The following is a 26,674-nucleotide window of genomic DNA, read 5'->3' as shown; positions in this document are numbered from 1 at the left end:
GAAGGCACGCAATGATCGACAGCATCGTTTATTTCCCGCCCATAATGAATCTTTCAATTTGCAGACTGAAACAGCATGGTATCCATTTGGCGCGTGACAAGGCCGCAGAGTGAACATAATTATCTTGCACAGATCCAGTATTAAAACATAATTATCGTAGCGCTAGTGAAGGCGGATATGAAAATAGCCCATCCCGTGTCCTTATCCGCAATGATACAGATGGTGCATTGGTCTTTAATACAGGTCCAATGATTTCATTGGATAAACTTGCAGTGATGAAGACGGGCGTCCAATTTCGATGTTATGATTGGTCCGCTCCGAAGTGACACATTTTGACTGCTACACCAGCAGCAGTTCAGTAACTATACTTTCGGTCGTCTGCTGCTTAATCTGTATGTACACGTAACACACCCTTACTGATCCGCTTTTATGGGGTCCTGCTATTGTTGTTCTATTATTCCATTTTCTGAAGAAATTCTCTGTGGGGTACCACTAGAACAAAGACAACCTTGTGTGTAGCATTGTTCCGTTGTTATTAACTAACCCATAAGATGATGTATGTAACAATCTCGGTCCGTGTGAATAGGGATGCGAGGTAAAAAAGGTACATGTGGGAGGCGAGCAAGGCCGATATCTGGAGTTATTCATGGGCCTCGGAAGTGTGACGTCAGATGTTCAGGCGAGTCTCACATTTGGATAGAGGGCGCTACAGCCGCTGACCACTGGAGTCCATCAGTATTACAGACAAATGCTGGGTATACTTTGGGCACCATCTTCACTTCATGTATCACAACAAACTCACAAAATAACAAATCTGTGAAACTTTGGGCTGAATTGGTCACCGAAGTTGCAAACAAAAGTATTTTCCCTAATTCTAACCACAACCCTAACACCAACTGTAGCATGTTTATCATGAGGGATTATATGTGCATATAGGGGTGTCATAGCATAGCACATTCACTGCCAATCTGTATCATAGGGTCTTCAAAATCAACTCTACATTTTGACATAGAAACCACATATCACTGCAATTAAAAGAAAAACCAAAAACCACAATTCAAATGACACTTTTTTTACTTATTTTATTTGGCTAAAGTACCAACAAATGATCAAGTGTCTATATTGTTACTTCCATTGACCATAGAATTATTTACACAGCTACTATCCAACCTTCTTAAGACGTTATCACTTGGTGATAACACAAGGCATTCCAGTAAGCCACATCCGAAGTGGCTGCTACATCTAGCCGTAGCCTCAGCGGCTAATTCGGAAATGGCTTCAAACTCGGACAAATCAAGTAGTCCGATGATACAGCAGGAATACCTTGTCATAATATCATCACTATCATGAAACCAGGGCCTAATTTCATAGAGCTGCTTAAACAGAAAAAGAAGTAGCTAAGCACAACAAAATTATGCTTACTGGAATAAGGTCACCAGCCAAAACACCCATTATGACGTGCACCATTTCTGACTTGTAACCTGCTCATTTTTGCTAAGCAAACAATTTGTAGCAGCAAAATTGTCTGTTTAAGCAGCTCTACAGGAATTGGCCTTGCATTTAAAGACATCAATTTCTTGTATCTGTTGAATCAAGAAAACAAAGCCTTAAAGAATACATTGGATAATCGAGTTTGGTTTGAACTTTGAACTTTATATACATTCACTGTCGTTTCTTTATCTCTTTTACACGTAGTTCCATAGAAAGCTGAAAAACACAGTACAAAATGTTGAGTGGCAGGCAGTTTCATTGTTTTGTTTGCAATTATATAGTTGCACATCTACATTATTCTTGATTGAGGAAAACAAATGGTAGCCATTCCAAGTCAAGTTCCCTGCATTCCCAGATAAGATTGTAATGACCGACAGGCTAAGGCACCAGCTTATTTCAGCTGCCAAGTCACACAGGAATAAGTGAGAAAAAGGTCTGCTGTCTCACTTCCACAAAGCTGATAAACAGAAACTTAGAAACATGGAGGAAGCAAAAACGCCCCAGGGTGTTTTTGCTGAAAGATCCAAGTCGCAGTTGTCCAACCATTTCGGCTTAACTAATAAAGACAACTTCCTAACTAGGCCCAAGCTCATGTTTCTGCTAAGTATTGAATTCTGCATACACAGTCCATTTGTAATAACTCATAAAAAGTCCTAGGACTAGTCCCAAGTTATAACTATCTCCTAGGACTAGTCCCAAGTTATAACTATCTCCTAGGACTAGTCCCAAGTTATAACTATCTCCTAGGACTAGTCCCAAGTTATAACTATCTCCTAGGACTAGTCCCAAGTTATAACTATCTCCTAGGACTAGTCCCAAGTTATAACTATCTCCTAGGACTAGTCCCAAGTTATAACTATCTCCTAGGACTAGTCCCAAGTTATAACTATCTCCTAGGACTAGTCCCAAGTTATAACTATCTCTGTGAAATCGACCCCCAGGCCCAGAACTCAATTTTACTCAGCGATGATAGAAAGCATTACATGCTGGTATCACAAACCAAATCCATGTCAATATACCACCATATTATGCTCGTATCTCATGTCCTGCTTATGTTAACCAAGATTTTTGTGACCGATAAACTTTTCAGCTTCTAGCAGCTTTGAGATATTCAACAAAGGCCAGGGCTCAACTCCACAACACTACTTATCACCTAGTTATACACCATGTCAAGCCATTGATTGCATGAGCTATACACACAGGATTAATTGGTAATTGATACCATGACCATTAGTCCCCGATAGCTCAAAAACCTTGGTACATGTACTACCACAGCCTAACTCCATGATAATAATAACTACAACCTTTGCTTGAAACGCAAGAAAAGTGTCAATTAAAATCCAACAAGTCCTCTCTGTAGGTTTACTTTGTCACTAGACACCAAGTACAAAACATATATACTTCATCATCTACTACCATACTACTAGCAGAGTTCAACAAAACCTGCTTATCGTATAAATTTGTGCTTATGAAGAAATAAGAAATTGGTCCGAGCTGATCATTCCGTTTCAAAAGGAAGATGATCAAAAACATTCAAGGTACAAAAAGCCAAAAAATACATTTATGCAGCATTTCATATAACTCTTTGTTCATAACAACCACAACAAAGTTACCCTTTTTTGCAAGTTAAATATCTTTTTATGATTGTTAACAGTGATAACTGCCAACTCTACTTTTTTTTGACACAAATATAGAAAATGTCATACCTTATTTTGTTACATTTACAAATGTACATCTCAGAACGCAAGGGGAGTTAAGACATGGGTTTACACTCACATGCCTACATGTATGTTACACGTACAGTATACAACATGTAGCAAGCCAGAACACACTTTCAGAAACCTTGGAAGCAAAACTTGTGTTTCTCTGCTGAGCACAATTTAACAGGAAACAAGTCACAAACAATACACATTACATGGTATTTGTACCAGTTAAACTGTTTTTCTGCTTAGCGAATTTGTAAGGTTAATTACTTTTGGTCTTAGACACAATGTCACCAACCTTGTGAAATTTCATTACACATTTTTCATTCCAAGATGTTTTGCAGTTATCTTTGTCAAGTTCCAAGACTACAGAAACCAATCAAGAATACCAATTATTCTCTCACCAAAACACAGCCAGACCATTACACTTAGCAATCTTGAGATATCCAAGATGGCCCCACCTTGATGAAGTCTTAAACCTTTCAAAACAACGCTACCCCTACTTAATACTTGAAAATAAAACGAAAAAGACAAACAAATCAATTTGGCAAATAGAAGAAAAACATGCCCTTTTTCGCATAGATATCCATGATGAAACTCTTAAAAATCTCAATAAACATGTAGAAAAAATAAGATGCATATATATACAGCTGTACACAGCGAGATCTTCAACTTCTCAATCTGAACTCTCTTAAATCTTGGCAATAGAATTAACTTTAACTAGTAAACTTGCAGGTACAACCATGTGTAAATCTCTTTCAGGAGGAGTGTTGGCTCTGAAAAGAACCGGCGTGGTCTTGCATTTTTAACAGTATACACTTTATTCTGCTTGCTTCTTTCTCCTGAAGACTAGCACAGTATACTGTTCAAAACGTCAAGACCACACTGGCTCATTTCAGAGCCAACGCTCCTCCAGAAAAGAGTTGAACACGTGGTTGTACCTGCAAGTTTCTAGTTACTTCTTATTTTCCACACCATATGCAAAGCTCCAAACATCACAATAATTAACTCACGTCTTCTTTTGTTTTCAATCCAGACCCTTACAAAAAATGATAAAACGAAAAGTTTGGAAGTCAATGTTTAGGTTTGAGACAGTGAAAGGCATAATAACAGAGGTACAAATAACAAGGCATTTATCATAGGCCCCTATAATACATGATATACAGCAAAACCTGAGCGCTATTTAGGAGTAAATTAAAGTGAAGGTAACATTGGTTTCATCATCAGTTGAAAGGACATTTACAAGAACCAATCAACTCCCAACTCTGTTAAAGACATCAATAACAACAAATTATGTGGATAATTCTTTGACAAGAAAAACTACAACTTGTATAAAACTAGAATAACCTAGTCTAGTTTTCATTCAATCTGCCACAAAACTATTACTGTGTTCAAAACAGAATTTACAGGTTTCGTTATTTTCTATAAATATTAAATGATACTTTTAGCGAGTGGACTTTTAACAATAACTTACAAATTGACTTGTGTTTGTGTCTCATGTTTTTTTAAATAGCAAAACCAATTACGCACCACTGCATATTAAATGTCTTACCACAACCAGAAGTCTGAACCTCAACACACAGCGCTAAGATTGATCTTACAAATCACCATGGCGATATTAACAACTCATCTTAAGATAAATCTTAGTGTTTTGAGATTCAAGCTCACTGCAAGCCCCCAAAAGTTGACAACTTTCTGACCATGCTACCACTACGAGGATATCATTTGTTTTTACTAATACACCAATGTGTACTAAGCACCCTTCTACAGTCAGTACTTTCCTGAGTTCTGTGAAAAGAATCCACAGGCTAATCACTCCAGTGGGATTCGAACCCACAACCTACAATAGTTGTGCATTTGAGCTGTAAAATTTTCTGTATTGACAGCTCCCTCTCCTAAACCAATCAAACATTTCTTCCATCATCAATTAAGACAATCGTTTCTATAACCACAAAAATTTGGCCTGGACGCCATGGCCTCCGTTGCCCTGGTTATGGACTTGGTGCCCCGTCGTTGCCCCTCCGTTGCCCTGGTTTTGGACTTGGTGCCCCGTCGTTGCCCCTCTGTTGCCCTGGTTTTGGACTTGGTGCCCCGTCGTTGCCCCTCCGTCGCCCCGGTTATGGACTTGGTGCCCCGTCGAAGGTTTCACATAGACTCCATAAGTGCCCTTTACAAAATGAAACTGGCCTTGCCCTCTAAAAGATGCAATTCCAGGCCTGAAACTAAGTTGTTAATGTATCAAAACCTAACCTAGAGGTTTTAAAAGGGTATCACACAATCATATTATATAACAACAATTAATTATGTTTTCAGGAGTTTTTTAGGAGTGTTCCTCTTACAAATTTTGTACTAGAAACTTAAGACTAAAGTTACCTTTTTATAAGAATCATTATCAAAGTCTCATACTTACATTTTTAACAACATCATACAAATGTTTTTAATTTGAGGTAATTATTTTTTGTCAATATGTTAACATTTCAGAGAAGTTAAATTCTTCCAACACTTCCAAATGGTTTTACTGCCACTTCCTAAAAACAATTTTGTAGTTACCGAGCTTTCATCCAATTGTCTCTCAACAGAACACAATTGAATTCTGTCAGTAACAGTATCTCATATCATTATTTTGGGGGAATGTTACCACAGAAATTTCAGAAACTATTTCCAAACATTCTTCCTCGAGAACAAAGAATGTGCTAAGCAGTTACCATAAATAGTAAACTTGCGGGTACAATCATGTGTAAAATCTCTTTTCCTTAGTGGAGGGGGGCACTGGCCCATCCTGTGCGTCGTCATGCGTACACATCTGTCTGTTTCTATACTATCATCATCAGATAACCTTTAAGATGGTGACTGGATGATGTCAATGCATTTATAAAGAAGGCGAAAAAGCTCACCTTGAAGACTGTTTCCTTGCAAGTTAAACATGTTTCCAATCTCTCTTTCTGAAGCATTTTATTTAACAAGCAAACAATGTTTCTGCAATGTTTTACTGACCATTATCGAATAGTAATCCTATACAAATAGCACATCAAGGTATTTTCATGACAAGTCCAACGCAGTCAAATCCTTCATCCAAATCAAAATGCATAAGACCATTTATTTACACAGCATCAAATCTTTACCAGAAAACAAATTTCTGGCTTAACTTCAGTTTTGCATCCTCTCCAACAAGTTTGGATGAACCCTGCCCAACGTCCAACACAGGGTTTTATTAACAATCATTGGAAACTTACTCATATCAGTACTTAAACTTTGTAACTCCTACACTTGCTTAACACGCCAATTTCAAATTGTTTAAAGAAAGTATCTCACTAAAACAGCTCGAATGTACACGCAAAACAAAATGGAGATACAACCTGTTTGCACCGACACTCCGATACAATGCTTTCACGATATCGCGATACAAAATTTGTGCCAAATCAAGATACAACATTTTCGCAAAATCGCGATACAACATGTTTGCACCGACACACAGATACAACATAAATCGAGATACAACGCTTTTGCACCGACTATTCGTCTTGAACTAACTATCCATCTTTTCTTCTTTCACTTTTATGGAGAGGGTCTGTTTGAGAGTGAACCTCGTTGCTTGGTATCTCTGAGCTTGAGAAGACGAGAGACCAGACAAACTGCCTATACTTGCTGTAGAAGCATTACTACTAGCACGCAACATACTGCTTGGTGTGCTCGTGAACAGCGGGCTACTTCTCATTTGCAAGATGGCTTTCCATAATTTCTCTCGATGCTCGTGCCGCATCATTATTCCAGAGAAATCCTGCTACCAGAAAAACACAATGGACTGGTTAGAAATGAGACAAAGGGATCAAACACATTTGCAATTTAAAAAAATACTGAACAATTCTTCTTTTGCTTGAATTTCTTTTTTTGAGCTGAGCAATTTATTGATACAAATAAATACTTTAGAATATACATATATGATTTGTGAACTAAAACCAATGTTTTGGTCAATGGCCAGTGATCAACCAACGTTAACTTTAACTGAAACCGTTATTGGATACAACTGTTATAATGCACCCAAGATGGCAGCCGAGGGATTCTGATTGACTGCACTCACCTCTAAATTCATCTCTTCCAGTTGATCAATCCTACGAATTCCTCGTTTTGAGAAGATCTCCAAATACTGGGAGCATCCCAGATTGGAAAGCCACCTTGAAACAAAAAACAACTTATCATCAATAAATAGGTAAATGGGTACCTGGGAGTGTAGAGGTTGATATTGTGTATGAAAAAGCCACTGGAGCGCCACGGCAGCTCAGGGCTGTATAATCCCCAGGGAGAGGAGAAAGATTAAACGGGTGTTATTGGCCCAAAGACCAGGGCACTAATATAGAGCTCATTGAGATGTTATTATGAAATGCGCTATATAAGAACCAGTTATTATCAATTGAAATAACAGCTATGAGCATAGCGGCTAGATTTCATTGGAAATGTCCAGATTTTTGAGATTACAGACCACTAAAAATCAGACCATTAGTAAAGCACTTACGTCTCAACGCTTAAATCCACATGATTAGCTTGACTTGTACCAGCCGTCTCCGCTATGACCCCTTGACCTGTACCAGCAAGATCCTCTGACCTTTGACCTTTAGGTGACACATGGTTCCCAAACATCTGACTGCTGGAAATCTCCTGCGAGGACACTATGTTGTCAACTTCCAGGTTGGGTCCATCACAATGGTCTCGCATGATGTGGTTTGTTTGAGGCTGGACACCTTGGGGCTGGAGACCGTTAGCTTGCCGAGCAGCAAGTAGAGCAGTGGGGACTGTTACTTGACGCTGGAAGGACGGCTGGTTGTTGAGACGGGGAGGCATTTGAGGAGAAGGACCTTGTGGCTGTTGCTGGGAGGAGTTGCTTGGGTAGGAGTTGAATCGGGGCATATTTGGTATTCTGTAAACAGGAAACATAGAAATGTAAAGAGAACTCATTAATTGATTTACATCTTTCTGTTAGTCAAACTATATGGATTCATTAAAAGCATTTGAACTGAAAACAACAGCGAATATATTATTTTTGTTAAGATAAGATGATGTTCAGTTTAAGAAGAGGAGGGACAAATCCCAGTTGAGAAGAAACACAATGGGATTTGGAGCTTGAGAATGAAAACATGCAAAGCTCCGAATTATTATCTTCATTCAAGTTGAAAGACCAGAAATTTGGCAGTTATGTTAGCGCAGTGGTTTCTTTCCTCGCCTTCAACCTCTCTGACCCTGGTTTGAGTCCCACCGGGGGCACTATGTGGATTGGGTTATCAGTCCCGACCTCACTGTCAGGGTTTCAAAGGAATAATTCACTGGGGTTTAACTCCAAACATCTATAACTGAAACTTCCTTTGTTACCTTCTCTCCATGGGGTTCTAGGCTAGAATAAGGATTAATTGAGAATCATCGGCTGCCTAGGTTGAAGGAACACTCCATAATTAGCAAAGGGGAAACGTTTAAAGGACTGATTAACAAACACAAGTGTATAATTCTTTTACACCAGAGCTTTATTTAATCAAACTTTCATCATAATATATTTTGTTCCAATATAAACCAAATTAATTTTCACACACGTTATTAAGGAATAGATAAAGATATAGATATATACACATCAAGTTTGTTGAGTATGCGAGTGATGTAAATACCACATTTACTGCCAATATGTGCACTATTTCTAGGGAACCAACATTCAGTACGGGGTACCATCAAACTATCAAGGAGTGTTAACAAGTGTTCCTTGATCAGGAGATGCATGTATCCCAATCGGACCATATATCTAATATGAGATACAAATAAACTCTTATTGTTCATGTACCTCAATCAAGGTACTCTATGTGCTGAGGTCTTAAGGCCGAGTCACACTGCAACGATAACGAAAACGATAACGATCACTACGCAAAGAGAACGCATTCCATTGGATGAATGAGCGTGTGCGTATTCTGCATGGAGCGATTCAACCAATAGAATGCATTCTCTTTGCGTCGTTATCGTTTTCGTTATCGCTGCAGTGTGACTCAGCCTTCAGTCATTGAAATATTCCCGACAGTGATCTGAGACAACTGAGAGATAGTAACAGTTGGTTAAACAGTTAAAAGGTCAAAGGTGAACCACTGAGTTTGCAAAATGTTGCATTATAACAGGCTTTACAAACTCCCTCAAGAACTTAAAGAAATAGAGGTGCGAGACAGCGATGCAAATTTATTATGTGGTATGACACATAGAATTGCAAAGGTTCAAATCCAACCTAAGTAATATGCCTGTGATTTTTATTCACAGAAGTCGGGAAAGTACTAAGTGTAAAGCGCTTACACACATCGGTGTATTTAGGTAAAATCAAAATTAATATCTATTAACATGATTAAATTAAAAAGTATTTGCATCTAACTTCTAGTAAATCCACAAAATGATGAGTTAGTGGACTAATTGGCATCACTTTATGTATTTTAAATATATTAAATTATGACATACATACTAGATCTTGCAAAGAATGTGCGTTCAACTCGCTGACTATCAATTGTCATAAAATTTGGTCCTAGTAGCCAGGTTCAGAGTCAAGCATTGTTTAATACTTGACGGACAATTCAAGATTGATTGGAAAAATGTTTCTCAGGGCAAAATAAAATTCAAAGAGTAGTTAAATAAAAGCAAAAATAAATAGAAGCTGAAATGATATTTACAGCTGAACATTCTCCTTTCTATGGTACATATTTACAATAACAAATAAACTAGAAGCAAAAAAAAAAAAAGTTAACAGCCTAACATTTCGACCCTAGCCGAGTCTTCCCTCGAAGGTTAAATGATTGGAAACGAACAGTTTAAAGTACCATACATATATACCTGCTGTTAAAAATGCTTCAGAAGCCATTGTGTTATACATACTGTATACAACCATGGATTTTAAAATGTTGATATCAATTGATAACATGTACATATACAGCTGAGGTTATTTAAGCTGGTAGAAAATAGTGCATTAGTACTGTTATGAAGTACACGTACATGTAAACAACACCACACAACTAACATAGAGGGCAGCAGACATTCACGATTATTGACCTAAGCATTGATTTTGTTTCTATGGTTTATATATTTCCCATAAAACAGAAGCGTGAGCTATAAACATTGCTGACCAAGACGGCTTGTACATATATATGGACCACAGGTTCTACACTACTTCATTAGTATAGCAATAGTTTGTACGTACATGTACGCCGATAAACCAGAGTGGTAAGCAGGCATTAACAACATGTCAACATTTGGCTGGTAACCAGGCTCTAACAACATGTCAACATTTGGCTGGTAACCAGGCATTAACAACATGTCAACATTTGGCTTGTAACCAGGCATTAACATGTCAACATTTGGCTGGTAACCAGGCATTAACAACATGTCAACATTTTGCTGGTAACCAGGCTCTAACAACATGTCAACATTTCACAGGTGACCTGTTTCTGCTTAGCAATAATTTGTCATGCTAAGAAAAGAAAAAAACCTTAATCCTTCATCAGAGTCCATTTGTTTCTGCATTATCATTACCAATGTGCCCAGAAATTGATTGATTGATTTTTTTTTTCAGGAAAAAAGCTGGGGAACATTTGCCCCTTTCGGATAAGAATGAAGGTAAATTCAAACAGTCATTTATTGCCGCTTTGAACATTTTTGACACAAGATGCTTGCAGTTGCTATGGTCTCTGAATGTTTACTTAGCAAAAGAAATACTACAAAGCACTTTTCAATAAGCATTAACAGATTGCCAGCCAAAATATAAAATAATGATTGCAAACTGGTCCCTGCCAAATTTGATCTAAAATATGCTTAGCAATTTAGCCCAGCTTAGCAGTTGTGTGTTAATAAGCTAAGCTGAGCAGTTGAGATATAACAGTGTGAGGTATAGAGAGAAGGCGTTGCACATAAGAAACAGTTTAAGAAATTCCTTTCTTATACTATCAAAAGCAGCATATCAGTAACATTCTCATATTTATAATTATATACAAATATACAGATCTCACTTTCATTAAAGTCAAATTCAATTTTCCTTCTTCAATTAATTTTTTTATATATATTTTGTTACAAATTTAAATTTGGTGGTATAAAAATTTGCAAATAGAACCTTTCTTTTTATCTAGATGATGCCTCATACACTCCATTATTAGACATGCTAAAGCCTCGTCCCACAAGTAAACGTTTACAGGCAACTTGGAGGCAACCAACTGCGGTGCATGCTACAGGACCACTTTGGTAGCCTTAAGTAATTTTTTTAAACAATGTCCACGATTCACAAGATCATTATTTGAACATTAAAATGTGAATGTGTTTCCTCTTGGATATTGCCTGGAACTGGTTGCCTGTAAATTGCCTCGCGTGATCACACTGGGCAGTTTTTTCAGGCAACTTGGCAACAACCAACTGCATTGTAAGCACAAGGAAGACTTTGACAGCACAAAAGACACTCTTCTAGCCGTCACTTACTATCCACAAGAAAATAATGAGAAAACTGAAATGCAAATTAATTTTCTACTTGGAGATTGCCTGAACCAGTTGCCTGTAAGTTGCTTCATGTGACATGACTCTAACAGTCGACTTCCTCCGTCAAAACTTGACATTTGGATGGACCGGTAAGACTTTCACCCTTGCCTGTAGAGGATGAGTGCCACTTCCTTCCATTAAAACCAATGGCCCTTTTGTAAATCTCGACTTAGGCTCAGACTTTGGCTTCGTCAGCCTGTAAAAATCCATGTACTCTATAAAGGCGCAAATTTTCAAAGTAACTGCCGAAGCCCAAGCCATGTTTTTAACAAAAAGGGCCAAAGTAACCAACCTGGGCCCAATTTCATAAAGACTGTAAGCATAAAAACTTGCTAAGCACAAACAAGTGTTGCAGAAACTGGTTACCAACCAACATTGTGTTAGGTTTACAGTGTTGCTTCTGGTGCCCAACTCATTCTTTACATGTGCTGTAAAATCTTATGATCGATTATGAAATACACTTCTGCTTCTCTATCTTTTCTGTGCAATAATCACACAAATTTGCTTACTGGTAAACAGCTTTATGAAATTGGGCCCTGGGTTAATCTCGACATATCAAAAACCTGATTGTTGTCATTAACATAAATATTACCTTTGGGATAATTCAAATTAAGGGAATGCATATTGCATTGATTTAGTTAGAGGCAGAAAGGAAAATCAAATTATTTACAATCTCTTGAAACATGAATCTCCAAATCCTTAAAAACATTTTTGATGAATACTTAAAAAAAGTTATTTTTAAATCATCAGGTGTCAAATATATAATCTTTCCCTCTCGTTCCAGAGGTTGTTCACTCTCAGAGCTATTTTCATTTTTAAAAATCCCTTCTTTTTTTGCTGAAAATTCAAAAGCTACTTTCACAGTATCAAAACTAAGTGAATAATTTCGCTGTAGCTGTTTTATCGCATGAAGTGAGTAAATAAAACTTCTTTACCCTTTTTACTTGGTTATTATTTTTTTTTTATAAATCACACACTCAACAGTGGACTAAACAATTTGTGCCGACATTGCTTTCAAAATCTAAGCTGTATCGCCCACAAATATTTTACAAGTTCGCATTGATTTGTTTTTGCTTTCATGTTCATCATCAACTACTTGTAAAAACACCTGAGATAAAGCTTAATTATTCCTTTCCCAGCATGCGTGAGAGGAAAAAAAGGTAGTGAAATAGGAAGTTTTTCCAATGGGAGAGAGGATAAAATCTCAAGCTTTTAGGAAATTCTTAGTAAAGTTGCCTCAAACATTTACAGATGCGCATTTATTTCTTCTGAGAAGAACAGAAAGTTTGTCTTGGAAACTATACAAACTCTGTATACTACATGACAGACACAAAGCCGGTATGATCGGTCTAAAGACTGACTCAACTCCTATAGGTACAACCCAAGCAGTCAGTCTATAACCGGACTCAACTCCTATTGGTACAACCCAAGCAGTCAGTCTATAACCGGACTACTCCAACTAAGGTAATCTCCAGCCACTTTTTTCCCGACAGGCAGAAAAAAAAATCCATCTTTATTTCCAAGAGCCAAAATCAGCCATGGATGATGCAGACATCTTGAATGCAAAGCAGGACTAAATGCGTAGACATTCCTCAACATCATGTCATGACTGATACTTCACGGAGGCAACAAAGGCGATTGCCTCCATGCCCCCTGGTCATTGCCTTGGTGCCCTAGAAATGCTCCAGTAGCAATTTACAATTTCCTCATAAGATGCCCTTTACAAAGAAGAAAGTGCCTTGGTGCCCTTGCTCTTTAAAAAGCAAAGCATACAGGCCTATCATGTGCTAGCTTGACCTTTGACATCTTTTTCATTATTCACAAATAAGGATTTTGAATCAATCGACCGCTTCAATCTCAAATCACCGCCGTCTTTCCAAAGCAGCTTCCTTGCGTCGCTATTGTTACATTCTTCCAGCCTGCTGATTACCAAGTCTTTGTCCCCTTTAACCCATTAGTGTTCGCTGTCTGGTCCCCTACTAGACTACCTGGCCCGTCATTTTTGTTTCCCTGCTCATCTGCTGTCCCGGTTTCGTCCGGTGGAGGGTTTTGAGCACCTTACGAAACCTGGAACATTACAAGCAGAGAAACAAAATGAGTTGGAAACGGAACTCAGGGTTTATTTTTTCAACTTGAAGGGGGACACTTGATAATTATCATTCTTCATTATCATTCATTCAATAAACAAAACAACTTACATCTTTTATTAGAGTTACGAGCCATGTTGAGTGGCTTTGAGCATTGTGCAAAAAACATGCACATAACTTATATCCTTAGAGCATTATAAATAATATTCAACACATGTCAAATCTTATTGAATTTTATACAACATAAGTAGTAATTTACAGCTCCTAATGCATACTTCAAGGAGGCAACAGAGGCAATTCCCTCCTTGCCCCTGCCTTGGTGCCCTTGTATTGTTCCTATAGAAATTGATGATTTCCTCAAAGAGGTGCACTTTACCAAGGAGAAAACGCTTTGGTGTCCTTGCCCTTTCCAAAACGAAGCATTAGGGCTGCATGGCAATAGACGTATAGGGTTCCTAGTCTTTATGGTGGCCTTGAAAACAATGCTCGATCCTTTGGGAAATTTGATCCAATCTGGGATTAAAGTAATGGACTGATAACTACTCAAGAAGTCTTCTGTCTAGGTATAGCCATCCATCAGGTCATCAACCTTTTCAGCCGACATGGAATTTACAAGTTCTCCTCAAATTTTCAATCCTTTGTGAAAGACAGTTGGCCTTGTTGAAACTGGAAATCTTGGTAAGCGTATTCTGGCTGGCCTTGTTGGTCTTTCTTCACAGTAGATTACACTTTTATTGAATCTGGTTTGAATCTCACATTGGACCAAAGCTGTGGACTACCTCCCATGTTTTGAAATCAAGTACAATCCAGACATCATCCAGGCAGATTGATACACCTTCGGCAGGGCTGCAGCCATCCCGTGTTTTAGGACAAAAACTACAATCCTTCGAGCAGAGTGGCAGACCTCCAACAGCCATGTTGCAACACATCCATCCCACGTCTATTATGTCCATAGCTGACATAGAGAGGGCATGCAAAGCAGACACCAACGACAATGGGAGACTTTCAGAGCACTAGGTGGCAGCAGACGTATCAGGTCAATCCAGTCCCTGTTCTTGAAAATATGCACATGCTCAGAACAACATATATAACAGACATTTGCCAGATAGGCCTCTATCTGTCTATATCTGCTGCCTGTCACCTTGTGCTTAAAGTCCCCCATTTATAAATTTATTTTACTCTATTTAATTATTTTTTAACTTCGGTTGTGAAGCCAAGAATTCTCAAAAAAAAAGGTAACTTAATCATTCTACTAGCCAAGAACACCATAGGGACAAGGAAGAAAGTTTCAGTTTTATATTATGGGAGAAAAACCTCGCAGTCAGATAGGGAGTAAAAACCCAATCCTCATAGTACGCCCTCGCGAGAAATTACCTGGGGTCCTAGAGGTGGAAGGCGAGGAAAGAGACCCCTTCGCCAACCTGACAATCCCTTAAACTCATTGAGCTCAGCATTTTCCAAGTTCTACTGGTAGAAGTAAAGAGACCGCTTCGCCAACCTGACAATCCCTTAAACTCATTGAGCTCAGCATTTTCCAAGTTCTATTGGTATCACAAGCAACGTCGGAAAAATGATTGTGAGTGAAATGGTTGTACTTACTGTTGTTGGAACTCTGTCTTATCAGCCTTAAGCGATATCAGTGAAATGATTGTTAAAGGCACTGGACACTATTGGTAATTACTCAAAATGATTGTTAGCATAAAAACTAACTTGGTAACGAGCAATGGAGAGCTATTCCATAGTATAAAACATTGTGAGAAACGGCTCCCTCTGAAGTAACAGTTTTTGAGAAAGAGTGATTTCTCACTCAAATATTACAAGACTTACACAAATTTCTGCAACAATGGTGTTTTTCTTTCATTATTCTCTTGCAACTTTGATGACAATTGAGTCCAAACGTTCACAGATTTGTTATTTTATTCATACATTGGGATACACCAAGTGAGAATACTGGTTTTTGACATTTACCAAAGGTGTCCAATGCCTTTATAGTGAAATGATTGTACTTACTGTTGTTGGAACTGGCTCTGATCTGCCTTATACTGATTCTTTTGGTCAGTGGTCACGTACTCCATCAGATCTAAGGATTCTTTGATCCTCATCAATAGTTCATACTTTGTTCTCCCTTTAATCTGTAAGCGGAAATAGAAAAAGCATTGAAAATCAAATTCAGGAACTTGCATAAAACAAAGGAATGTCCACAGAGTGGGTGCAACGCAGAGCTGTATGTGTTGAGCATTGCATACGGTGTTAAACACCGACAGTAAACACACAGTCCTTCTCTGATCCTGATGACCCTTAGCCTGATGACCCTTGTAGAGGTCATCCCAACATGACCCTTGTAGAGGTCATCCCAACATGACCCTTGTAGAGGTCATCCCAACATGACCCTTGTAGAGGTCATCCCAACATGACCCTCGTAGAGGTCATCCCAACATGACCCTTGTAGAGGTCATCCCAACACGACCTTGAAACCATCCACCGAGGCTGATACTTGCTTTAATAGCGGTCAATCTCTCTCAAGCACTTTGCTTGTCAGACACAGATAGGCACAACCCATAAAGTCATCAATGAATAAACAAATAAAGTCCAGACATTTCCTTTCCTTAGTGGAAACCTTCATACACGTACCTGCCCCTCCTCCTTTATCGTTATAAACCTAGAAGAAGTCATCTCTCTCTCACACTATGTATGTCAGAAACAGTTACGTCAAGTTACGGTAGTGAAAAACCAAACAAATGAATGAATCTCTGCTTCAAAGCTATTAACAAGCTATTTTTTTAGTTCCTAGACATGATCTAATTGAACTTACAGCCATGTAGTATATCTCCTCGTCTGGCTTCTTCCGCTTTCCTCCCATCTGTGTTACACTAAAGGTCTGGGATACCTTGTTATTTCCTATAATAGAATAATATGAAACATTCCATCATTTTCTCCGCAATGGAAGAGCCGGTCACAGGAGCTGCTTCAGTGCAAAAAGTAGCTAAGCACAACAAAATATGCTTACCAGAATAGGGTTACCAGCCAAAATACCATGTCAAAGGTACAATTTGTGACTGGTATCCTGTTTACTTCTGCTTACACCGCTCTATGAAATTGGGCCCTTCAGTGCATGCTACAAAACCACTTTGGTAGCAGTCATAACTTTTCAAACTATGTCTTACGACCTAAGAATAAGAAGTTAACATTCAAATGCCTGTCAATTACCTCGTGTGACATGATCCTAAGAAACGCTTGTTGACAGTTGACACTCTGTAGTCAGGTAAGGCTGTGTTGGACTTAAAGGCAGTGGACACTATTGGTAATTGTGAAGGCTAAGTTGGTGTATCTCAACATATGCATAGAATAACAAACCTGTGAAAATTTGAGCTCAATCGGTCATCGAACTTGCGAGATAATAATGAAAGAAAAAACACCCTTGAGGTCTTGAAATCAAATTTGTGGAAAATTACTTCTCTCTCGAAAACTATGGCACTTCAGAGGGAGCTGTTTCTCACAATGTTTTATACCATCAACCTCACCCCATTACTCGTCACCAAGAAAGGTTTTATGCTAATAATTATTTTGAGTAATTACCAATAGTGTCCACTGCCTTTAATTGCATGGGCAGTGTTGGTTAGAGTTGAATAATCTGTTAGTCTCACCTCTCTTGGATGGTTTCTTTGCCTGCTTGTCTGTCTGTTGCTTTTCTTCACCCTTCCGATCTCGCCCAGGGCAAGCACAAACCCTGACATCAATGACTTGCCGGCCCAGGACTTGGCCACTGTGAGGTTAGAACAAACATAAAGAAAGGTTCAAGTCAAGTTTCCATCGGGAATCGTAAACAATACAAAATATATCAAACATGCAAACTGTGGCACCTGTGTCAGCTATACAGAAGAAACAGAAGAAAGCCATTCACCCAATCCCGGCCATATCTCATTTGGCCCCCGCACCACGGCCCCCTTTCATTGTTGACTTTCATAACGTGGTCTTCGGGTCTTCCTAAGAGCTTTCGTCAACATTGAGAGGGGCAACGGGGGGAAAGAATAATTATTGTCATGTGGGAAGTGGACAGGGAGTGTTTATTTATAACGTTGCGACGGGGTAGCCCAAGCATTTTGGCTGGGATTGTAGCATGGAAGGCATGGTTCTTTGTGGTAGTCTGTGGAACCGGTGAACAAGGTGGCTGTACTACCAAACGCAGAAGCAGAAGGGGGACAAAAAAGAACGAAAAAATTGAATTCTGAGAGGGAAACCCAAAGAGTCACAAAACAAAATTTACTATACATGTAAATAAATAGTTAATTTGCGGAAACAACCACCAATTAAATCACCTTTGTGGTAGTGTTGTTTCAGAAAAGAGCTGGTTTGGTTAAAAAGTATACACTGCTCGTCTTCAGGAGAAAAAAAAGACTTACTTATTCTCTAGGGTGAAGACTGTTTGGATCTGTCGTCTATTTAAACCCCCGACGCAAGACAGAAAGCACTTAAAGGTGAGGAGGTAGGTAGTGTGCTCGGTACCAATCTGAGGCATCTTGTACTCCATTGTGACACTCAACCTTTCAGTTGAATGGTCCTCGCTATAAATCGCTGAAGGTTCCGAGCAGGTGATGATGTGCTGGGACGATGCTTCTGGAGGAAGTAATAAGGCATCAGGAACAAGGAATTAATATATTTCAAAGCTTTTTAATTTGGCATTAATTCAAAACCCAATTACACATGTCCTTAAGTATTAGGCGAATTCGGGGCACAATTCCTCGACTCAGTGCTATAAGGTTATTACTTGAAATTTCAAACACAAAAGGTAATTAAATTAAAATAGCGTCTAAAAGTTTAAAGCAACACACAAATGAATACAATTTAGAAAATGAATGGTAAGTTTGCCAAAAAAATACTTTTCAGACCACTCTTGAGCAATTAACTAAATTTACCAGGCTCCTGAGCTCCAAAATATGCAAAAGCAATTTTATGAAACCTGTACAAACTGCACTCTAATGACCTTATAGACATGAGCAGACGAACTATCTTATCTGTCAAAATCAATCAAACGCAGAGGATTTTGGGAAGGAGATCTGGAGAATCAGATGGAACTGACCTGATGGGGGTCCAGCATGGTTTGGACATCTCCGGACTTGCTCTTGAATATATTCAGGTTTCTTGAAGATTGGCATGGCCCTTATATAGCTTCCAGGAGGAGGTTCTGAAGACGTTTTGAACATCACCGGACATGCCTTGTCTTTGTCTACAAACAGTTTCTTTAGACTTGGGGAATACTGTAAGAAAAATAAAGGAATTCATGGTTTAACCAAACTCAATTTTATTTGTACTGTTTTTGTTTTATTAAACCCGGTTCTTACTCTCTGCGAATGCAAAGCGAGTTTTGATGTCACACATTACTGTTTGGCAGGAGTTGAGCACAAGTCAACTGATGCCAATTTTTTGTTGCAAACTTGTGACGTCAAAATTTGCTTTGCATTCGCGGGAAGCATGAAATGGGCTTTACTCTGTTGTTTATTTAAATATATTAGACTACAATTGACCACTTGCAGACATGTTTATAATTACCACCATTTTGGGAGTCAATTTCTGTATGCGTTGACTTTTTAAAAATAGCTGTTTAATAGAGTAAGCAAGTGTAAGTTTTGTGCACGTCAATCAAGGGGCAATCAATGTGCAAGAAATCAGCTCTAAAATGTGACTTATAAACATTATGAAAAAGGGGAAACTGGTTAAAGACAAAATAACCCATGGGGAAAAGTCTCTCTTTCTTTTAAGGGAAGAGTTAGAGCTCTCTTGAACAACAAAGAAAACTATTTTTTCAAAACTCACTTTCTATTTTCATTCATTTCTTTACTTGCTTTTTCATCAGAGTGTTTGAAATTTTGACCTTTTTAAGGCATTCAGAGTTAAAAAGAGAGAAACAAAATTTCAAAACAGCTTATTTAAATTACTGGATTCCTCTGGCCTACCTATGAATTTCTTTGATCTTAACTAAATTCACTGTGATCAAACAAGAACAGAACTCGATATGGTTTGTATTCAAAGCTAGCATCATTGAAACCTAATCCGTTGAGATGATAGTGGCCTTCTTGTTGATATGGTAACAAATACAATGACCACGATGAATTTGAAACCCGCAGTCCGGTCCATGAATTAAATATAATACTTGTGTCCAGAATGCCAGGCGTAGCGATTTGGATTGGAAATGTAAAGCAGTGACCACCTTGTTTCAACAAGTCTCAGCTCTTCTTCTCCATCTTAAAAATTGCACACAAAATACAAGAGATTTGAAACACAGTCATGGTTCTCTCCATGAATAAGTAAAGCCCCTTCCACACTTAAGAGCAATTTAGCAAGGGTGCCTTGCTAAATTGAGCATGGATGTAACATTTTACCAAATGTACTCTGTGTGAAAGGACAACAATTTTTGGAGTGACCAGAGTTCCTTGAAAATCTTGTCCAACATTGCTACAATTTGTCGGAGGTCCGGACCTACGAATCGGAATGATAAACCGAGGTTCGTCCGCTAAGCTAACCAAATCAAAAAGTCGTATCCCTTTAAGGTGATCCCCTGGCTGCCACTTCCCAGGTTGTATCGTAATTTGGGTGTGATCCCTGGCTACACGGCAGTTAACTGTTGTATGGCACCCCGAACAAAGATATTGACAAAATAGGGACACCGCCAACAAAGGGCTAGATAGCTCAGTTAGTAGAGCGCCGGCACGTTAATCCGGAGGTCGTTGGTTCGAATCCCACTCTAGTCAATTCTTTGTTCAACCCCTAAAATCAAGCTTAATAAAGCAGAACAAATTTAACACTATTGTTAAGAAGTGTACCCCGAGGCTCAATTAACTTACGGTCCAGCTGACACTTTTGGCAGCAGTAGAGGTCGGCTGACCGAGGTAGATTTCGAAATGGAACTCGCCGGGATAGTCGACACTAGAAAGGAGAACAAGAGAAATTCCAAAATGAGTTACATGTCAATGTTAATCTTCATTGAGGTGTCAAGGCCGAGTGGTTATGAGCATCGAATTCAAGTTCTGGTGTGAGTTCGGGTCCCAGTCGTGACACTAGAGCAAGATACTTACTATAATTGCTTCTCTTCACCCAGGGGTATAAATGGGTAGACAATTGGATTTAGAGCCCACCGCTAAAATTTGTGTAGCTACAACACTTAATGCAACTTACTTGCTAGGTAGGGTTTGGGCTGCAGCACTAGTTGGTGGTGGGGTAGTTGTTGCTTCTGTTGGATACTCTGTGTGGTCAGTAAGGGCTGGACCAGGGACAGCATTTTCCGGAAACATATTCGGCTGGAAGGACTGGGTCTAGAAGAAAAAAAGAAATCAGAAATGGTTTATTTTAAATTATTGCCGAACAAGGAAGACTTTCTTGATTTTACATTGTTGAAACTGGTGCTCCATTCATTTTCTGCTTAGCAAAGAAATTCGCTAAGCTTTATGAAATTGGGCCATGTGGTACTTCAAAGGCAATTGCCTCCATTGACCTTGGTCATTGCATCAATGCTTCTTAAAACATTCCAATAAAAATTCTTAATTTCCTCATAGAGGTGCACTTTACCAAGGAGAAAACCGCCTTGGTGCCCTTGCCCTTTCATAAAAGACGCATGCGGCCTGAAAATTCAACAATTACAGCACCAACCCAAACATTAAGTACAACAGTGTGCATTCTTGAACCATAAATACTTACATGTAGAACACAAGCCATATGAAATAACCAACCTTGCAAACTGTTATAGAGCATGGAGGAAGGAATAGAGCAAGGATGACAGAACACACCTCCTACACTAGTACCAATTAAATCCACTACTTATGGATGTGTTGCTAAGCAATAAATGTAGCAATTTTTTATAAGGTGTGACACTGACACTTATGTGCAGACTCCTGATTTCCTTATCTACTCCGTTTTCAAAAATAGAGAACTGGATAAATGCTTGCTTATTAAGAGTTCATTATAAACAGCAGTAGATATTACCGCATGGTATAACCACATAGACCTGTCAAAAATGTCTCTTCCTCGTCAGAACAGAATGACTCATCAGTGTTTGACCTACGACCTTAAGAGCCAGCCCCCAACAACTGGATGGGGATTACCCACACAGAGTACTTCAATAGTAACAGTTTGCAATTTCTACAGGTAGGTTTGGGTAAGCATTAAAAGTGTGGACCAGAAAACAAGAGGTCCACACAAGGTAGGGTTTTGAGAAACAGTATGGAGACATAAACATCAACACTGTGTTTTTTTTAAACATATAATTTGTTTTTAAATTAAACATACCCATAGTGAGGAATCACATTATCACTTAATTTTGAAACACAAGACTTCCAGACTTCTCCAGATTGGAGTTTACTGACCAGTGGCCGAACAATAAAATCACTGGCCTTGGACCTGGGTTACAGTGTTTGAGCTCACTTAAAAGACAGTGGACACTATTGATAATTGTCAAAGGCCAGTCTTCTCACTTGGTGTATCTCAACATATGCATAAAATAACAAACCTGTGAAAATTTGAGCTTGATCGGTCGTCAGAGTTGAGGGATAACTATGAAAGAAAAAACACCCTCGTCACACGAAGTTGTGTGCTTTCAGATGCTTGATTTCGTGCTTTCAGATGCTTGATTTTCAAGTTCTAAACTTGAGGTCTCAAAATCAAATTCATGGAAAATACTTCTTTCTCCAAAACTACGTCACTTCAGAAGGAGCCGTTTCTAACAATGTTTTATACTATCAACCTCTCCCCATTACTCGTTACCAAGTAAGGTTTTATGCCAATAATTATTTTGAGTAATTACCAATATTGCCACTGCCTTTAACAGTCTTTACAAAATTCACAAAATAGTGTTTTACAGTGATCAGAGGTTAAAAGAAAAATTTATTTGAATTGAAAGACAAAATCGATGGAGACAAGAGCTGAATTGCTGTTCAAACCTACAATAACCAAAGTTAAATTAAAACACCAACCTTGCGAACCGCTTAAAATTTAACACACTTACCGGTACCAATAAAATACAATTGCACGTGGGATCTATGCTAAGCATTTTCAAGCTTTTAGTCTCAAAATTTGACAGTACATGTATCTTTCCAAGAAAACAGTGAAAATATGAAGACTTCTTCATCAGCCGAGTTCTTAATACTGACTGTAGTCAACGCTCGTTATGAAGAGAGCACGGTTAAGACGAGGTTCTGCTTATAATAAAGAGTTCACTCTAAGGCCCAGAAACACAAGTCTGCTTTGTGTTTCTTTGTTGTGATGTCCTCTTAACAAAGTTCCTGTTTCTGCTTCTGACTGGTTATACACGTTACGCACAGGGTCAATGAACTGAAGACTTCCTCAGCAGTCGAGTACCGAGAACTACTGAACTCACTAAACTCTCTTATAGAGATCACTGTTGAAAACAGATTCTGCTTATCAAGAATAAACTCTCACAATCCTGAATCACAATTCTGCTTTATATTCATTTGTTGTGATGTCCTCTGATGTCAAAGTTCCTGTTTCTGCTTCTGACTGGTTATACAGACAACGCACAGGGTCAGTGAAGACACAGCAGTCGAGTACCGAGAACTACTGAATTCACTAAACTCTCTTAATAGAGATCACTGTTGAAAACAGATTCTGCCTATAAAGAGTAAACTCTCACAATCCTGAATCACAAATCTGCTTCGAGTTCCTTTGTATAACAAAGTTCCTATTTCTGCTTCTGCTTGATACTGTGTGCAAACACTACAACTGGAAACGCAGTGTCAGTGTGGAAGTGTAGATTAAACTGAATTATGTGCCTTCATAACAAGTCTGTTGAGTTAATTTGGCCAGTCCCTGCAATCTTGTGATAGCGAGGGTCGATCAAGTGTTGGAAGACTTGAGTCATTCCAGAGGAACAAGAAACTTGAATAAGAGGGGAGACAACAAAAGACCAAGGGAGATCAAGAAAAGAATTAAAATCCAACTGCAGATTACCTCATTCCTAAGCCAACCACTCATATGACATCCCAACCACACCCCCAATAGAACAAGTTATTAAATTAAAAAGATGATCTTCATATGACAACCGCCGCCGGTTTCAACCCTAGCATTTTTTACGGTCAGACCACATTACGACAGGTAATAAGCCTACCATGTATGCTTGACATTTGATTCAGAATTTTCTTCAACAGCGATTATATGTTAAATCCGTTACCCATATGTCAGTTAAATCAGCTGATGAGCAGATGACTAGTTAAAACTCTCTCCACGTGGTCCAGCCAGCTAGTAAATTACTTCCAAACTCCTCGTTGCAAACCAATCTTCCATAAAGTATTTATTGCCTGTGAATATTTGCAGCTTGGATCTTGTGAAACTGGTTCAAGGTGACTCAAGAGAAGAAAATAATTAGGAAAACCTTGTGACATATCTTGAAGAAGAAGAGCAGACATCAGAAAAACAGGTGCGCTTTCTCTTTTTCACATCATTTTCTCAAAGACTAGTTCATGTACACTATGCACAGCGTATACATACAAGTGTGACACCTTAACAAAACCTTAAAATGGGTGCGTCATTTTGGTGTCTGATTGTCCAGAGGTAAGATTTCGAACTTCCAGGGCTTTAATTCTCAGACAATTCACAGACTCTTTACATCATTTTGACACATAGCTGGGTGATGTCTGTTCAAAAAATGTTTAAGAAGTTTTGAGCAAAAAGGGCAGATTATGAAAAATTTCAGCAAACAGGAAAAATCCTGACGAATCATGATCAGTATGTAGGCCTAAAGATGACATTTTTTATTTTATTATTTTATAGAGTAAATAGAAATGTCCCTTATTCAATTAAAAGGCCATTCTGTTACTACATGTACTTTAGAGTCCACAGCTCCGGCTTAATCACTATGTCAACATGCATTGAAGCATAGGCTTCCCTAAGCAACAGCCATAGCAACAGCCCCAGCCATTAATTCAGACACTGCCTCAGCAAATAAAATAGTTAGGTTCCTTTTAATTAAATGAAATCAGAACTGGCATTAACAATTAGGTCTAAAAGCACCCTATGCAGAAATTGTAAATTTCTACTGTAGCATTTCAAGGGCACCAAGGCAATGGCCTTCGTTGCCTCCATGAAGTCAGGCCTGCCATTATAATCAGCTTACCAGTGAAGTCCTCAGTCAAAACATGCAGTTGGATTTTGATGGGTTTGTTGTGGTTACCGTTAACGGACACTGTACAAGCTTTTTATTCAAGAGGCAACACTATGATCACAGGCGGAGGAGATGCATCTAGTTGCCCTCTAACTGACCTACGTCTGAATTCATAGAACCTTCCAATGAAAGCCAGCTGGTTAAACGCATCATCACACAGAAGAGACCCAATCTATCTCGTTAAGGCATGAAATACAAATAACCATTGATGATGAGGCTTCTGTTATGACCTTAAGCATGTTATCGGAAGGATGAAACCATGATTTTTGGCACGAGTACCTTTATGGTAAAACAGTCTAATGGGCCTACTATACAAAAATAATTTGGAACAAAATGCAATTTAAGATAAATAATGGCATGACATTTCAACCCTGGCAGAAAGACTCGGCTAGAGTCAAAAAGCAGGTTGCTCAATATTTGTTTGGTTTTAAATAGTTTATTTATTTTTAATTGTAAATAAAAAGGGTTATGTTCGACTGCGAATATCATTTCAGCTTGAACTATTTATTTTTGCTTTTATTTAAAACCACTCTTTGAATATTATATGTATTTTCTTCTATGTTGCTCTGAGAAACATTTTTCCAATCAATCTTCGACTCTGAACTTGACTACTCTGTTTGTATTGACTGTAAGACCAAATTTATGACAAAAAATATGTGACGTCTGGGGGGAATTTTTTATTATTAATTTTTTAAATCATGGATGGAAATTTAATTTTTAACTTGGAAAAGTACTTATAAATGAAACACAGGTTGTCTCACATTTAATACGCCTACAATGTATTCATATTATATTTCCTTATTCATGTTTTGTTTTGTTAGCACTCACTAAACAAAACATCCCTGAAGACAATGTTTGCATTTTCCACAAATATCTTTTTCCTATTCAAATGTACTTTGTGGCAAACCCAACCTTGTAAAAAAAAAAAATGTAAGACAAGCTCAGAAAAAAAAATCACCAAAACATTAATGTATTGTTAATAGTAAATCATCCATACAATATTTCAAGGGTACATTCATGATTCAATTTTCAAGAATACCCTTCCCTTTTCTTCACTTTTCTTTAAGGTTACCCTGAAGGTTACAATATTAAAATTTAACTTATGTTAATTTAATACTTTAAAATCCTGCTACAATCAAATGTACTTACATGTAATTCTGAAATAGCTGGAATTAATAATTACTGATAGTTCCTTGGATGGAGTAAGTAACATTTGATCTCAATATACTTTAAGCGCCAGGTGGCGTTATTGCACAATGCCAACTCATTTACAACATAAAAAAGAAACTTCACAATCGAACCCCAAAACTTTTTCATTCAAAGTATCCAAGATGTTGTGCAATAACATCAAAGTCAAACAAACTCTACAAAATAAGGTAATATGAATAAATTTTATTCATATACAATTATAGTCTAGCACTTTATAATTTTTGAGAGTAAAAATTATGATTTTTTTACCTGTGTTTCTCTGACCATTGTGAGTCCAATATTACATAGCCACTGCATGCTAGGATTAGCGTCGTAGCAATCCGTTGACATTCCCTCGTTTAGTACACTCCCAAATGAAATATCTACTTTTGATTTCAGTTTATCATTAGACCAGCAGCCCGAATGGCCCGGACTACTTTCAGGGCCCCGCATCTCATGAATAAACATGAGCACTGGGGACCTTGCAATCCATATTCAGTAAAACAGTTACCTTA

At 38.3% G+C, this 26,674-nt stretch overlaps 1 protein-coding gene across 5 annotated transcripts in view; it reads right to left on the bottom strand.

The window, feature by feature from the left end:
* Window positions 1–2,956: 2,956 nt before the first annotated feature.
* Window positions 2,957–26,674, bottom strand: part of LOC117302691 (tumor protein 63-like) — a 42,360-nt gene continuing 18,642 nt past the window's right edge. For 3 of the 5 annotated variants that reach the window (XM_033786685.1, XM_033786684.1, XM_033786686.1), the window contains 10 exons: window positions 20,978–21,114; window positions 20,647–20,728; window positions 18,885–19,062; window positions 18,208–18,421; window positions 17,452–17,570; window positions 16,620–16,705; window positions 15,818–15,939; window positions 7,705–8,106; window positions 7,273–7,366; window positions 2,957–6,975 (listed from right to left, as the gene is read on the bottom strand). In XM_033786685.1, the coding sequence (XP_033642576.1) occupies window positions 6,721–6,975; window positions 7,273–7,366; window positions 7,705–8,106; window positions 15,818–15,939; window positions 16,620–16,705; window positions 17,452–17,570; window positions 18,208–18,421; window positions 18,885–19,062; window positions 20,647–20,728; window positions 20,978–21,114 (1,689 nt within the window). In that variant the 3' untranslated portion in view covers window positions 2,957–6,720. Of the gene's footprint in view, window positions 6,976–7,272; window positions 7,367–7,704; window positions 8,107–15,817; window positions 15,940–16,619; window positions 16,706–17,451; window positions 17,571–18,207; window positions 18,422–18,884; window positions 19,063–20,646; window positions 20,729–20,977; window positions 21,115–26,429; window positions 26,549–26,674 lie in introns of those variants that run through there. The other 2 variants (XM_033786689.1, XM_033786687.1) reach the window with 2 other exon arrangements.

The sequence above is a fragment of the Asterias rubens genome, chromosome 18, assembly GCF_902459465.1.
Source record: "Asterias rubens chromosome 18, eAstRub1.3, whole genome shotgun sequence".
Classification (NCBI taxonomy): domain Eukaryota; kingdom Metazoa; phylum Echinodermata; class Asteroidea; order Forcipulatida; family Asteriidae; genus Asterias; species Asterias rubens.
Note: the sequence above shows the minus strand (reverse complement) of the source record. Positions and strands in the feature narration are given on the sequence as shown.